General features: G+C 45.7%; 1 protein-coding gene across 1 annotated transcript in view; it reads right to left on the bottom strand.

Moving 5' to 3' along the window:
* Nucleotides 1-2,708: 2,708 nt before the first annotated feature.
* Nucleotides 2,709-16,765, bottom strand: part of LOC141271501 (NXPE family member 1-like) — a 234,785-nt gene continuing 220,728 nt past the window's right edge. Inside the window, exons 5-6 of the mRNA XM_073681564.1 lie at nt 4,356-4,562; nt 2,709-3,314 (exon numbers count right to left, since the gene is read on the bottom strand). Of these exons, the coding sequence (XP_073537665.1) occupies nt 2,779-3,314; nt 4,356-4,562 (743 nt within the window). The 3' untranslated portion in view covers nt 2,709-2,778. The remainder of the gene's footprint in view (nt 3,315-4,355; nt 4,563-16,765) is intronic.

A 16,765-nucleotide genomic window follows, 5' to 3' on the forward strand; every position in this document is an offset into this window, starting at 1 on the left:
CCGGCTATCAAATTATGACTTCACAATCAAATACCGGGCAGGCAGAACCAACGCCAACGCAGACGCCCTATCAAGTATGCCCCACCTACCCGAAGGAGAAGAAGACTCGGAAGAGCTGGAGGAAGTAGAGCTCCCTGCGTTCCACCGGTATGGGGCCACTCAGTATTCTCACCGGGTAAGAGACAAAGACCTAACCACCGTCATGTTCAACCCCTTACCCCAACACGGCTGGGCTGAAACGCAAGATAGTGACCCTGCAGTTTGCCTGGTGAAAGACCTGTTAACCCAGGCAGACGCTAGCCCTGGCCCGGACGCTCCAGAGGAAGCCAAGCAGTTATGGAAGGAGAAAAGCAGGCTATTCCTCTACGAAGGTAAGCTGTGCAGAAGGCATGTCAACCACCGGACTCACGAGCTGACCTGGCAGGTAGTGGTCCCGAGACGGGATGCAGCAATGGTCCTGGAGTCCTACCATGACAGAGCGGGACACTTCGGGTGGAAGAAACTGGAGTTCCTACTGAGAGAGCGGTTCTACTGGATCGGTATGAGAGGGGCCATAGAGAAGTGGTGCAGGGACTGAGGCCCATGTCACCTCAGAAGGAAGGACCGTACCAGCCAGAAGACACACTTGAGGCCCATCGTCACCAGGCAGCCTCTTGAGCTGGTAGCTCTGGACCATGTGAAGTTGGCTCCAAGCCGGTCCGGCTACATCTATGCCCTCACGATTGTGGACCATTACTCCCGGTTCTTGGTGGTGGTCCCGGTTAAAGACTTGACGGCCCAAACGGCGGCCAGAGCCTTCCAACAACACTTCTGCCATCCAGTAGGTAGCAAAGTTGTGGCGCCCCTGAGGGTTAAGTCGCCACAGGGGTGCTGGACCTCAGATAGAGGTGTGGTATCTCCTCTTCCAGGTAAGGATGGAGCATCTCTCAGGACCCCACTTCACCACTCAACACTACACCACTCCTGTCCTGTAGGGGGCCTAAATGCACCAGGGTGCTGCCCCGGTCCGGGATAGAGGAGATGGGGGGAACCAAAGATAGGGGGAGCCATGTAGTGGGTGAGGGTGGAGGACACACTTTTAGGGAGCACTTATTGATTCCTATATAACCTACGGCCATCTTAAGTTCAAGATCTTTGATTGAGGGTCTTCTGTCAGGGTCCAGCAAGAGTCTGTAGCTGGCGGAAAATTCGCGGTCCTCGCACTCTGGCCTTGAGGCGAGGAGCGGGTCAGAGTTAACCACTGTCTCTACCCGGTCAGGGTCCTGTTCTAAGAAGGGCTAGGAGGGGAGCAGAGAAGATAGGCTCCACAGGCAAAAGGATCCCAGGGGGATACGGATGGAGCGGAGTCGCCACCTGTATTCTTTATTCTGGCCTAGCCAGAGGGATTCCTGCTGCGAAAGGGGTAACCGGCCCCCGATATCTGACTTTGTCACTTCACGTCTCAGTCAGAAAAGCCCGGAGGCTTAGTGAATCCCAAGGGGATATGGACGGAGCAGAATCGCCACCTGTATCTCTTAAACTGCGTTTATCCAGTGGGATCCGGCCTTACACCACGTTCATTCCACACACAGTCAGGAGAAGACTCAGTGGGAGAACTTACCGAGGAGAGGAACACACACCAGCGGGGTCTCTACAGGTGCTCCTGATCTACCTGGGAAGTGCTGAACCCCCTTCATGGTGGCCGCAGTACGCCGTGTGTAGCAGAGAGAAGCTTTGCAGCTGAAAGTTCATCTAAAGTGAGTAAAGACCCGGATGACTTCATTCACCGCCTCCGCTTGTTTATTCCTGCGCGGCACTGCACCCACCATACCTCCACACCGCTTCTCCACCACTGCCTTGAGGCCTACTCCACCTGTGGGGAGTAGCACCATCTAAGCTGCCTGACCACCGGCCTCAGAGGACTTTAGCAGCGCTGGTGGCCTTCACCAGAAACTGCAGGTGGCGTAGTCGAATCAAACTTACCACCGAACCAACAAAAGCCCATTATTTTTAATGTGACAGCCCTGGGCACGGAACGGGTCATGGCCACGATGACACCCCGCACCACCGCCCTACATTGGCCCGGCACCGAGTAACCCCACCGCTCAGGGAGGGCGTCACAAGGTTCTGTGTGAGGAAGAGGAAACCAGACATGCTCTCCTTTTATTTATGTATGTTTCTTTAAGAGGATTTTTGTGGGAATAAAGAAGGCACACTTTACTATGAGCTGTCACCTGTAATTACTTTTTGAGCTTGAAAGGCTGGTGAAAATAGATCCTGGATTTATAGAGCATGGATGTTCAGTTTCCCCCTCTGAAATAAGTGTCTAATATTTTGTGAAGTGGGTCCTTACCCGATTCCTCCTTTGGTTGACTGGAGCTCCTTTGTTTTCTTTACAATTTTACATTGTCTAAAAGTTGGAGCAGTTGGAGCTCGAACCCTGGGCTTGGCATCATGTCAAAAGAAATAGGGAAGCAATATCTTGAGGGAGGATTGTGCAGTGCCCTTGAAACTTGCCAACTTTTGAGGAAATTAGGGAGGTCCATCTCTTTTCTAAGAGCCTCTTAGATGTTCTGGGAGAATTGGCAGGTATATTTATTAGCGTTTCTGGCTGTAGAGATCATGTTTCTGCGTTACAGACAACTTATTAATCTAAACATTAATGCATGTGTTAATAATTCTTCCAGCAATTTGTCAGTCAATAATGATCATTGAACAAAGTCATGATGTATGTTATGGATCCATTTAAAGTTTACTTTAAAATAGATTGTAGTGCACACACAAAAACAATGCCTTATCCTAACAGATGAAGGTCAAGAACAGATTAATTTGGTTTCTAATAACAACCTCAGGTGGGTGACGATCATAAGATCCAAAAGCAATAGTCATATCCCAAGCATCAATAAACTGAACATTGAGTCCCTTAAAGATATTTTTCATCAAGATATATTGGACATATCCATGAAAGTCACTGAACCGTTCTGCATCAAGATTTATTTCTCTGGTGTTTTCTGATTTTATGATGATTTTTGTATCTGGGCTTCGAACAAACAGATTTTCAATGGCAATACGAATATTGAGGAGTCGCCTGATGTACAAATGAATGGGAAAGGCCCGAAAATGTAGTCCTAGAGAAATAATGACAACAGTGTATTGGCCGCCAGAAAGTTGGTCAATTTCATTGAAGATATAGGTATTATCTCGTTGAGTGTATGAACTGATGGTAATAAATGGGTGCCCATGTTTCTTCCATTTCATATATAGGTTATTTTCCAAATCTAATGCCAAGTGCATCTTGTGAGCACCACTTCCATGGAGATCAAAAAATTTCAGCGCTGACAAAAGATTAAGACAAATAGTAAGATACAGTATATACGTCTTAACTGGGCTCTATTTTCTATCTTAGTTTTATAATAATATGATGCCAGGTGTTTGTTTTCTCCTATAGGCTAATTTCATGACCTTTGGGCCAATTTTCTTGCTCTTGTTTGGTACAAAAGGAGTTCCCTTTGAAAGGAAAGTTTTGACCATGTTTTCTCAACACCAATTGGGAAAGGTGATGGGATCAACTAGGGTTGGGCCCTCTCTCTTGAAAGACCCAAGAGTAGCCAAGTATTTGGCTTCAATGGTACGTACATTTTTGAATATTGAGGATTATGATGGGATATGATAGGATTCAAAGAGTATAATATGTGATATGCATATTGATAACAGCAAACACCTTTATGATAGGTTTGCTTCCTTCATCTTCTATTTCCTGAAGTGCCTCCTAGGAGCAGGACGTTTAAAACATTAACGCTTCCCATAATAATAGTTATGTTATAATATGAGAGAGAAGTGGTTGTGAAGCTTTTATTAATACATTGAGGGTTGGCATTCCTTTTAATGTTTTTTTGTTCTAACAAAGGGAATGGGGATAAATAGCTGCTCCTCTGACTGCAATTATCCTGGGTAACAAACAAGGGGCATCTTAATGAGACAATCTCTATAGATATTTCATATTTGGGCAAATTATGTAAAAAAGGAGGGTCTTCTACTTGGGAATCTCCAATGTGTTACATGGACAACCATGTGAAAACAGTTGTTTCTGCCTCTTCCAGATGCAAAATGCTAATCCTTGTTTTCACTCAAAGCAGACAATGAAGGACGGTTGAGCTATCACTTTACACAGTAGACTGTAGGTGGCTTTACATTAAGGGGGTATGCTAACAATTGTCTAATGTGTATTGGACAGTTTTACAAATCATGCCACATGTTTCTGAGAATCAGCCTGCACAAATGTTTTGTACTGGGGCCATCAATAAGTGTGGTCCAGTGCTGAGCCTAAGACAATGTATAAGAGATGCCCTTCATAGAAAAATGCTAGTCTTACTTACTTGTCAAGAGCCGTGGGAAATACTCTATCCATTGGCGTAATGTTGAATCTCCCATTAAGTAAATCATTTTACCAGCTACGCATTTGTTGATGGATGGTAATGTACGCAGAGTGCAATTTGCAGTATACCATTCGTTTCTGTAAAAATAGCCACTAGGAAATGGAGAAGACACTCCAGTTTCACATTTGGATTTAGTTGTAAAATTTTCTGTAAAATGATTATGTGAAAGATTAGTAAGGAATTCAATGTTACAGTATATTTTCTATTTGTAAAATTCAATGTTACAGTAGGTTTTCATTGTATAGGTCCTTCATGCTTCCATCAACGATTTTACTATACATACTGTTTTACACAAGACTACATTTACCTCAAAGCTTAGCCCACTTACACTTTTGCAATTGCTATTTCCATACAAATAAATAATATAGGCATTGGCGCTAGGGCTATCATCACTAGGCGTTTGAATACCTTGTCGCTACAGTCCACTACAACTCCAATTCATTAGCTCATATGTGATTTCTCCAGAATTCTGTCTGAAATCTCACATTTTGGCCCAATCAATTTATCACTGAATTGCACCTAAAAAGAGCAGTTCTGTGCTCCTCACTAGTTACTTTTCCAAACTATTTGAAAAAGAGAAAATGACTAGAAAGTCTAGAAATGCACCAGATTTATTATTGGTATTCTCCAGTTTTGTGATGCAAAAAGTACGGCAACCAAAAGGAGGTGTAGACCTTATGCACCAAGATGCACCAAATCCTTTACGTTTGTGTTCAATTTGGAACATCTCGTACCTGCAAAGTCCAAGTTTACGCTCTTTACCAATTAGATAGCATTAGTAAATATACGACAAGCAGTGCCTTCTAACCAAGGTTATTTCGACCAAACATTCATTAAAACCAGGTTAGAGAAGAAATAAGGGTTTGTCATTATAAAACTAGGGATCGCCTACTTGTGGAGATTCTCCGAAGGAAAACATTCATTGATGTGGCCCCCATGGTACAAACATTGGGAACTGTTGACCCAGTGGATGAGGCAATAGTACAACTTCACTAATCCTATCTACTAAGGGAAATAAGCTGAACCAAGCCAAGCTTTATCCGTTAATCACTTTTGGCTGTGCAACTGATGCCCAAGAAGAATGAATAGGGCAGGGACAGTGTGTCATCAGGAGGCCTTGAATTGATCAATTATATGAACCATCAACACAGCCAGTAATTTAAGAGGAAAATCCCCAAAAAATATTGTCTGATGTGTCAAAGGTACATGTGAAAAGAACAACATTGAACCATAATGACTTCCTTGCATGTAAACGCCTTTGTTCAGATGTAAAGTACACTCACCTACCATGTGCCAATTCTAATACTGATGTCTTCTCATACAGGAGCGCAGGCATGCTTGCGCTCTGCAGTGTCTCTGAAGGATGGCATGCTGGATGGCAGCGTTCTGCTACCATCCAGCCTGCCATCTCAATGCCGTCCCAGCGTGGGAGAATTCTCCTGCTCAAGCGGTGACGTCATTTGCCGGCACCGAATGCGCAGGAGAATTCTCCCACACTGTCAGTGACGTGCATGAGGTGAGCTGAGTTCATTGGACATGAACTCGGTTCATCTGGATGCCGTCACAGCCAGACACTGAGGAGCTTCACTGAGGAGCTTCTCAGTGTCTGCGGCATGGCAAGCTGGATGGCAGCGTTCTGCTGCTATCCAGCCTGTCATGTCAATGTAGCAGAGCTGAAGCTGTCCTGGGAACCATGGAAAGGTAAGGATGAGGTTGGTTTATTATTTTACTTTTATTGCAGGAGATCGTTGGCTTCAGCTGGAATGGGCGATACGGTAAGTAGAGTTTAATTTAGAACATTAAAGAATTGTGTCTTTATTTCAATTAAAGGACTTTATTCTGGGTGTTTGTGTTTTTTTTTAACTTTCACTATGGGGTTAGTAATGGGGGTGTCTTATAGACGCCTCTCCATTACTAACCTGGGCTTGATGTCAGATGGCATAATAAGCTGACATCAACCCCAACCCTATTACCCCACTGCCACCGTTACAGGGCAATGGGAAGAGCGAGGCTAAGTGCCAGAATTGGCGCATCCTATGGATGCGCCATTTCTGGGGCGGCTGACGGCTGGTGTTTCTAGCCTGGGAGGGGGCCAATATTCATGGCACCCTTCCTGGGCTATTAATATCAGCCCCCAGCTGTCTGCCTAGCCTTTGCTAACTATTACAATAGGGGGACCCCACGTCATTTTTTTTTGGGTCCCCCATTTTAATAGCTAGTAAAGGCTAGGTATTCAGCTGGGGGCTGATATTAGTAGCCTGGGAAGCTCCATGGGTATTATCCCCTTCCCAGACTTCAAACATCTGCCCCAGCCGTCTGCTTAACCTCCGCTAGAGACTAAAATTATGGGCAACCTTACGCCAATTTTTTTTTTAATAAATCCTTTATTTTAACACTAAATTACAAGTACATTAACCAACACTGTCACTGTACTTATTATATACAGTACAGACCAAAAGTTTGGATACACCTTCTCATTTAAAGATTTTTCTGTATTTTCATGACTATGAAAATTATACATTCACACTGAAGGCATCAAAACTATGAATTAACACATGTGGAATTATATACTTAACAAAAAAGTGTGAAACAACTGAAAATATGTTTAATATTCTAGGTTCTTCAAAGTAGCCACCTTTTGCTTTGATGACTGCTTTGCACACTCTTGGCATCCTCTTGATGAGTTTCAAGTGGTAGTCACCGGAAATAGTTTTCACTTCACAGGTGTGCCCTGTCAGGTTTAATAAGTGGGATTTCTTGCCTTATAAATGGGGTTGGGACCATCAGTTGTGTTGTGCAGAAGTCTGGTGGATACACAGCGGATAGTTCTACTGAATACACTGTTAGAATTTGTATTATGGCAAGAAAAAAGCAGTTAAGTAAAGAAAAATGAGTGGCCATAATTACTTTAAGAAATGAAGGTCAGTCAGTCCGAAAAATTGGGAAAACTTTGAAAGTGTCCCCAAGAGCAGTTGCAAAAACCATCAAGCACTACAAAGAAACTGGCTCACATGAGGAAAGCCCCAGGAAAGGAAGACCAAGAGTCACCTCTGCTTCTGAGGATAAGTTTATCCGAGTCACCAGCCTCAGAAATCGCAGGTTAACAGCAGCTCAGATTAGAGACTAGGTCAATGCCACTCAGAGTTCTAGCAGCAGACACATCTCTTCAACAACTGTTAAGAGGAGACTTTGTGCAGCAGGCCTTCATGGTAAAATAGCTGCTAGGAAACCACTGCTAAGGACAGACAACAAGCAGAAGAGACTTGTTTGGGCTAAAGAACACAATGAATGGACATTAGACCAGTGGAAATCTGTGCTTTGGTCTGATGAGTCCAAATTTGAGATCTTTGGTTCCAACCACCGTGTCTTTGTGCAACACAGAAAAGGTGAATGGATGGACTCTACATGCCTGGTTCCCACCTTGAAACATGGAGGAGGAGGTGTGATAGTGTGGGGGTGCTTTGCTGATGACACTGTTGGAGATTTATTCAAAATTGAAGGCATACTGAACCAGCATGGCTACCACAGCATCTTGCAGCGGCATGCTATTCCATCCAGTTTGCGTTTAGTTGGACCATCATTTATTTTTCAACAGGACAATGACCCCAAACACACCTCCAGGCTGTGTAAGGGCTATTTGACCAATATGGAGAGTGATGGGGTGCTACACCACATGACCTGGCCTCCACAGTCACCAGACCTGAACCCAATCGAGATGGTTTGGGGTGAGCTGGACCACAGAGTGAAGGCAAAAGGGCCAACAAGTGCTAAGCATCTCTGGGAACTCGTTCAAGATTGTTGGAAGACCATTTCCGGTGACTACCTCTTGAAGCTCATCAAGGGAATGCCAAGAGTGTGCAAAGCAGTCATCAAAGCAAAAGGTGGCTACTTTGAAGAACCTAGAATATAAGACATATTTTCAGTTGTTTCATACTTTTTTGTTAAGTATATAATTCCACATGTGTTAATTCATAGTTTTGATGCCTTCAGTGTGAATGTACAATTTTCATAGTCATGAAAATACAGAAAAATCTTTAAATGAGAAGGTGTGTCCAAACTTTTGGTCTGTGCTGTATATGACTGACATGTTTCTATCTATCTAATCTATGTGTGATGCTCTATTCTTTCTGTTCTAAATTGTCGTATACCGGTGTATGCGGCTGCTGAATTGCCGGCTTTTCATGTTTCACTGTGAGCACTGTTCCCATCGATTTGGGCAATCACTGTAATGCCACAACCATCATGGCTGTGACATTACAGTGAGTGGCAGACAATCCCTGCATGATTGGTGCTCTAAATAGTGCCAAACATGCAGGATAGGGACCCGAGCTCCCGCCCGAGCATCTCAAAAGTACTCGGTGAGCTCCGAGCATCTCGAGTACTCAGCATGCTCGCTCATCACTACTGAACACCCTTTTTAAATGGGGATCTGGTTGTGTTAAGAATTAGGATCATGTAAACTACTGAAGTCCTATAGTCATGGTCAAAATTGTTGGCACCCTTCAAATTGTTCCAGAAAATGAAATATTTCTCTAAGAAAATTACACATTTTGTTATGCATATGTTTTTTCCTTTGCGTGTATTGGAACAACAAAAAAACAGAAAAAAGGCAAATTGGACATAACTTCACACAAAACATGAAAATCACTCCTGACACCAGATAAAAAATTGACTCAATCTTTACATTGTGTGTTTGTGTGTGCCACACTAAGCATAGAGAACAGAAAGAAAATAATAAAACTAATCTTCCTGGATGTGGATGATAGAGAAGAATTGATGAAAGGTTGTAATGCAGAATAGTCGGGATGGTGGATAAGAAGCCCCAATCAAGTTCCATAGAAATTCAAGCTGTCCTGCAGGCTCAGGGTGCATCAGTGTCAGAGCTATCTAACCTTTGACATTTGAATTAAATTAAACTCTATGGCAGGACACCCAGGAGGACCTCACTGCTGACACAGCGACACAAAAAAGCTAGACTGCAGTTTGCCAAGATGTACGGGAGTAAGCCAAAATCCTTCTGGGAAAGCGTCTTGTGGATAGATGAGACCAAGATAGAGCTTTTTGGTAAAGCATAACATGCCTCCTATTTTACATAATGCATCTAGTAGTGGGGGCTAGGTAAAATAGGCAGGTCAGTAAAGGCACAGTGAGCTGTCATAAGAGCATACAGATAAAAATGTAAGCAGAGAACCAGATAGAGCGCCCCCCACAGGCCGCCTCGGAGCACGAGCATATCATTATCTCCAAACTGAAAGTAAAGATTACACAACAACCACAGGACGGATTTCATCAACCAATGTATCAGCCGGGGGGCTAATATTGAGGGCAATCTGTCCTGCTTCTCAGAGCCCGAGTCTCCGGGGGGCCCATGGCCAAATTTCCCTCTCATGTGCGGCGGGCAGGGAGCGATCCCTCCAGCTCCGCTGCTGACAGGAGGAAAATGGCAGCGGAGCTGGAGGGATCCGTCCTCTGCTTCCTGCCCAGTGCTTCCTCCTTGATCCAGGCTCACACGGCTTGATGACATCATCATGCAGCGCATGCCTGGGTCAGAGAGAAAGTAGCCAGCAACGAGGATGCTGCAGGGGAGCAAGCTGAGAGATGATTTCATTTTTTATTTTTTTTTTACTGATGCATCGGGGAGAGGAACAGGAGAATGAGGGGAGGTGGGGGAGAACTATGATGCGGATGGGGAGAGCAATGATGGGGATGGTGGCTATGGGGAGAGGAATGATGGGGATGGGGAGAGCAATGATGGGGAGAGCAATGATCGGGATGGTGTGGATGAGAAGAGAAACAGGAGAATGAGGGGAGGTGGGGGAGAAAAATGATGGAGATGGGGGGATGGGGAGAGCAATGGTGGGGATGGGGAGAGCAATCATGGGGATGGGGAGAACAATGATGGGGAGAGCAATGATGGGGATGGTGGGGATGGGGAGAGCAAAGATGGGGATGGGGAGAGCAATGATGGGGATGGGGAGATCAATTATTGGGATGGTGGGGATGGGGAGAGCAATGATGGGGATAGGGAGAGCAATGATGAGGATGGTGGGGATGGGGAGAGCAATGATGGGGAGAGCAATGATGAGGATGGTGGGGATGGGGAGAGCAATGATGTGGATGGTGGGGATGGGGAGAGCAATAATGGGGCTGGGGAGAGCAATGATGGGGTTGCTGGGACAGAGTAATGATGGGGGTTGCTGGAAGAGAGCAATGATGGGAGTTTCTGGGAGGGAGCAATGAAGGGGGTGCTGGGAGAGAGCAATTATGGGGGTACTGGGAGAGAGCAATGATGGGGGTGCTGGGAGAGAGCAATGATTGGGGTGCTTGTAGAGAGTAATGATGGGGGTGCTGGGAAAGCAATGACAAGGGTTGCTGGGAGAGAGCAATGACGGGGGGTTGCTGGGAGAGAGCAATGACGAGGGTTGCTGGAAGAGAGCAATGATGGGGGTACTGAGAGAGAGCAATTATGGGGGTTTCACTTTGCTTGTACTGTAAAGCCTTGTATATTTTCTGTGAGCATATAGTCTTACAGTTAATTGGGGAGAATCACAGAGACTGAATAATTTATATTATTGGCGGGTGGAGATTATAGCTAATGGGGGGCACAGTGCTGCTTATCACTTTATATTTTGATTGCTAAGAGGCTAATAGTATATTAGTGGGGGGTACATATCTGTAGTCAGGGGCACAGTGTGGGGGAGACACATGTATATATACAATATATGTGACTTTGTTATTTTCAGAGCTGCACTGATCATCGTGACAAGATGAGTCATGTCTGGGAGATGTCGACATGAAGGTCTGACCAGATGAAGAAGAAACAGCAGAAACTGACTCAGATGAGACGTCAGTCATAAGTGCCTGGGTGAAAATATTATTCTACAGTATATCTGCACTGTGTGATTTGGAGTGATAATGTTTCTAGTCGCTATTCGCATGGATAGTATGGTATTCGGGTTACTCAATAAATTTCGGTCTATTTTACACGCTGTTTTAGGGGTCAGAGCCTAGCTTCTGCTGTCCACATTGGTCCACTTAAAAAGGCGGTTAGTGCCCAACGCAAAGCAGTAGTCCAAACATTTCCTACTGCCTGCTACCGACCACACACCAGCCTATTATCCCCGCTGTTTTGGGGGTGACAGCCTGCCTTCTGTCCACATTAGACCACTTAAAAAGGCGTTTAGTGCCCTACACAAACCAGTATTACAAACATTTCCTACTGCCTGCTACCAAGCACGCACCAGGCCATTTTACCCACTATTTTGTCTGTGAAATCTAGCTTGGCTTGTGCCATCAACATCGGAAAATCTGTCAACAAAACCCAAAATGCCAAAATGGCCTGTTGTTAAGGGACATGGAGGTGGTGTTGTCAGTGGTGCGCGAGAAGGCACTCAGTCTGTGTCAGGTCAGAAGAAGCTTGATGCATCCACTCTGTTCCTGGAAAAATTTCCCGGTCGGGAACGTAAAACGTGTGTGAAAGCCAGAAGAGCGAGAGCAGATTCTGTCTTGAATTGCAGACAAGGCCTCTACGCATTTGCCAAGCAGCATCAAATCTTCCAAGACCACACATTCTACTGTCGATACACAGAAGGCTGGCCCATCCAATCCTGAAGCTGGTTCTCCTTCCGCCAGCCATTATCAGTCACAGGAGACATATGACCCCAAGCTTGACCGCTCCGAGGATCTGTTTGGTACGTATCCTTTGGTTGGCTCTGGCCTATCACCATGCAGCATTGAAGAGGGACAAGAGGAGGTGGCGTGCGTTGATGCTCAAGTATTTGAGGACCTATGGCCAGAAGAAAGCCACTTGGAGAAACGTCATTTACTCTCTCCAGAGGTGGAGGCTGATAATAATGAGACACAGTTGCCATCAGGTCAGCCTACAATGTCAACTGGGAAGGAGGATGAGATGGAAGACAAGGTGTTCGATGATGAGTCCACTGATCTGACCTGGACCGTTGGCATGCATAGCCATGACAGCAACACAGAAGAAGATGGATATGTAACACCAACACAAGCACCATGGGGTCGTGGTTTTCCCAGAGTGAGAACTGGGTCAACTGTTCCCAAGAGCACCCCCGCTGTGCGCCAAGTCAGGGCAAGGGGGCGTTCAGCTGCTGTGTGGAATTTTTCTTCTGAAAGTCCTTCAGAGAAAAACATTGTAGTCTGTACCATCTGCCATACCAAGTTGAGCAGAGGCCAAGGCAAAGGAAACCTGAGCACCACCAGTATATGAAACCACATGGCAGCCAAGCACCCCAGTAGATGGGCGGAAAACTAGGGTACCAAATCTGCATCTGCGGGTCAAACCAATGCCATGTCACCTTGCTACGTCCTTCAGAATCTGCCATTCAAGAAGCAGTAATAAGGTAACACCAGCTCACCTGAGCAATGACGTCCTGAAGCAAGGTGCGATGAACCATTCGCAGTAGTTCCACAGCATAAGGAGAAAGGATTTCCAGCTTCATGAATAGTTAAAAAAATAGGTTTCTTTATTGTGAAAAAAGCTCTTTAAAAACAGATTCCATAGTCACATAGTGTAGCCAGGGCAGTGTGAGGCAACATTGGGTGATGAGGAGGAAGATGAGGAGGATGATGAAGGAGAGGACTTGTTTTTCTGTGCTACCGAGGGGACTCGTAATGCTACAGAGGGGACACCCAACCCAAGCTTCATGTTTGTCCAGCCTGGATGGGTTGGAGAGGAGCAGGAGGAGGAGGCGAGTCAGCATGAGTAGAGGATGGGTACTGTTTCTACTGTTGGGGACACCGAACATTTGCCTTTTTGCAGCTTGGCCCACATGGCACAGTTCATGTGTAAGTGTCTGTAGCAAGACCCTCGCTTGATACACATTTTATCCTATACTGGTTGGCAACCTTTCTCGATCCACGGTACAAGGAGAAATTTCCTTCTCTGCTTTTGGCGTCACCAAAGAGTTTTACAATGGAATCGTTCAAGAGGGCTGTTGTAGATCAGTAGCTGAAAACATCACCCTCAAACATTGCTGGTGGCAGAGGTACAGGCTCTTTTCAACACCAAGGGATAATGGGAAGAGACACGAACACCAGCTCCAACAGATGTGGGGGGAAAATGTGCACAAATTGGGCAATTTTCAATAAACCAGCACAACAGCAAGGGCTATCTGTGCCTGTAACAATGCCAAGGAGGGATAAGTTGCAGAACATGGTCAAGGGGTACTTAAGTGACCATGCGTGTGTCCTTTCTGACGCTTCTGTTCCCTTTAATTATTGGGTGTCTAAGGTGAACACTTGGCCCGTCCTCACCTTATATGCCTTGGAGGTGCTGGCCTGCCCGGCTGCTAGTGTGGTGTCAGAGTGTATTTTCAGTTTGGCTGGGGCAATCATCACTGATAGGCGCACACACCTCTCCATGGAAAATACAAACAGACTTACTCTGATTAAATTCAACAAGGACTGGATATCTCCACAGTTTGTAATCCCTCCAGATGACAGCAAGCCAACCTAAATTCACCAAAAATACAGATTCATGCTGTTGCTGTTAACGTCACCCCATTCCCATAAAAACCCATTTCTTTCCTTCGTCAACCTTGACTCAGCCCATAGGGCTAATTTTTACAAATCCTATGCATATTGTGCAGTGGACAAACCAGGACAGTATTCCTACTCCAGCCTAACTACTATTTGTGATTGGAGGCCCTTGGTATGGTGGCTTCCTGAGTCAACCATAACTCAGCCCGTAGGGATATTTTTTACAAACCCTATGTGACGCGCCCCCTGGGCCTGTGTTGTGCGGGGAATACCCGGAGCCGGATTGCTGGGGGTTGTAGTCTCCGTGGCGTTGACCCGTTCCGTGCCCAGGGTGGTCAATTCAGTGGCAGTCTTATTAGTGTGATAATAGTCCGACTACGCCACCCGTGGATTGCGGTCAGTGGGGACCGCCGCTGCAAGGCAGACCACTGAGGCCGGTGTTATATGTGCAGCTAAGAATGGGATGACTCCCCACGGGAGAAGTATAGCCTCAGGGCAGTTAGTGTGGATGATGGGAGTGATGGTGCACGAGCGTCCCAGCACTGGTAGTGCTGGTGCGGCGAAGAAGCACAGAGTCGTGTGGTTGCAGTTTCCAATGCTTTACTCACAGTTCTTTACTGGTCCTAGTCACCTCGGTACCGGCGGTGACTGCCCAAGCCGTGCTGCGTCCACCAGGAAAGGGGCTCGACCAACTCCCAGGCAATTCCAGAGCGTGGCACAGGGCTCCCTTCTCTTCCCTTCTCTGGCCGTGCCCCACCAGTGACTCTACGTTTGTCCGGCTGCCTCGGGCCTTCTCTTGGTACGCTGATTTCTGCGTCCCTGACCCTTTGTGGTGTGCCTTCCTGGTAGGTGTAGTGAGGGGTCGCACCGAGATATAGTCACGACCGCTGGTCTTTGGCTGAGGATTAGTCGCCTCCACCAATTTGGGATCCGGTACCCTGTTCTGCCAACCCGTCACCCGCAATCTCCTGGGCCTATGGGGTTCCTTCTTCTCTCGTGTCTCTAGGCCTCTCTTAGTGTTCTGTTCCTTGTTTCCTTTCTCTTCTGTTCCTGTCCTCTCTGCTGTTTCTGGCCTCCACTCCAGGCCTGCCTCATGGAGCTGGGCCCAGACTGAGCCACAGCTCCCTGTCAGCCCTCTCTGACTGAACTCCTCTCTGAACAGACTCCCCGGACTGAACTAACTGTTCTAAGATGGTGCCCACCTTATATACCTCCCTCTATGTGTGAGCCCAGCCCGGGGCGTTCGTCCTCCCATGCCGGCAGCTAGCGATAGACAGAAGGACCTGCGCTGACGTCATAGTCATGTGATGGGTCACGCGATGCTGACGTCGGCAGGTCCTTCAGTGTACCGCGATCTGCCGGCAGCCAGGACGCAGCGAAGCAAGACTGCGGGGGCCATCGAAAGGTAAGTATAGATTTATTTTTTTTATTTTTAACCATTCTTTAGGTCACACTATTTAAATCCATGCCGTTTGCATGGATTTATATAGTGTGACCAAGTTGACAAGCACTTTACAAGTGATGCTAAAATCGCTTGGAAAGCGCTTGTCAATAGTGTTGAGCCACCCCCGTAGTGTTCGGTTCGGTTCGTCGAACACCGGGATGTTCGAGGAACTGTTCGTCGAACTGTTCGTCGAACACCTTAGAACACCGTCGAACACCGTTAAAACCAATGGCAGGCAAACAAAAACACATAGAAACACATAGAAAACACCTTCAAAAGGTGTCCAAAAGCTGACAAACTGCTCAGAAGACACTATTTTTAAAAAAGCCGGCCGGCAAATTCAGAAGCGGCATACACCGGTACCCGACAATTTAGACAAGAAGGAATAGAGCATCACACATAGATTAGATAGATAGAAACATGTCAGTCACACATATAAGAAGCACAGTGACAGTGTTGGTTACTGTACTTGTCATTTAGTGTAAAGGATTTATTAATAAAAATATTAGTGTTTTCATGCACCGTCTCTTTAAAAAAGCCGGCCGGCAATTCAGCAGCGGTACCCGAAAATTTAGAACAGAAAGAATAGAGCTTCACACATAGATTAGATAGATAGAAACATGTCAGTCACATATATAATAAGTACAGTGACAGTGTTGCTTACTGTACTTGTCATTTAGTGTAAAGGATTTACAGTTATATGAAAAAGTTTGGGCACCCCTATTAATCTTAAGCTTAATGTTTTATAAAAATTGGTGTTTTTGCAACAGCTATTTCAGTTTAATATATGTAATAACTGTTGGACACAGTAATGTTTCTGCCTTGAAATGAGGTTTATTGTACTAACAGAAAATGTGCAATCTGCATTCAAACAAAATTTGACAGGTGCATAAGTATGGGCACCCTTATCATTTTCTTGTTTTAAATACTCCTACCTACTTTTTACTGACTTACTAAAGCACTTTTTATGGTTTTGTAACCTCATTGAGCTTTGAACTTCATAGCCAGGTGTATGCAATCATGAGAAAAGCTACTTCAAGTGGCCACTTGCAAGTTGTTCTCCTGTTTGAATCTCCTCTGTAGAGTGGCATCATGGGCTCCTCAAAACAACTGTCAAATGATCTGAAAACAAAGATTATTCAACATAGTTGTTCAGGGGAACGATACAAAAAGCTGTCTCAGAGATTTAACCTGTCAGTTTCCACTGAGAGGAACATAGTAAGGAAATGGAAGAACACAGGGACAGTTCTTGTTAAGGCCAGAAGTGGCAGGCCAAGAAAAACATCAGAAAGGCAGAGAAGAAGAATGGTGAGATCAGTCAAGGACAATCCTCAGACCACCTCCAGAGAGCTGCAGCATCAACTTGCTGCAGATGGTGTCACTGTGCATCGGTCAACTA

Source organism: Phyllobates terribilis, unplaced genomic scaffold, assembly GCF_046119375.1.
Source record: "Phyllobates terribilis strain yellow unplaced genomic scaffold, ASM4611937v1 Scaffold_5__5_contigs__length_657084704, whole genome shotgun sequence".
NCBI classification, from domain to species: domain Eukaryota; kingdom Metazoa; phylum Chordata; class Amphibia; order Anura; family Dendrobatidae; genus Phyllobates; species Phyllobates terribilis.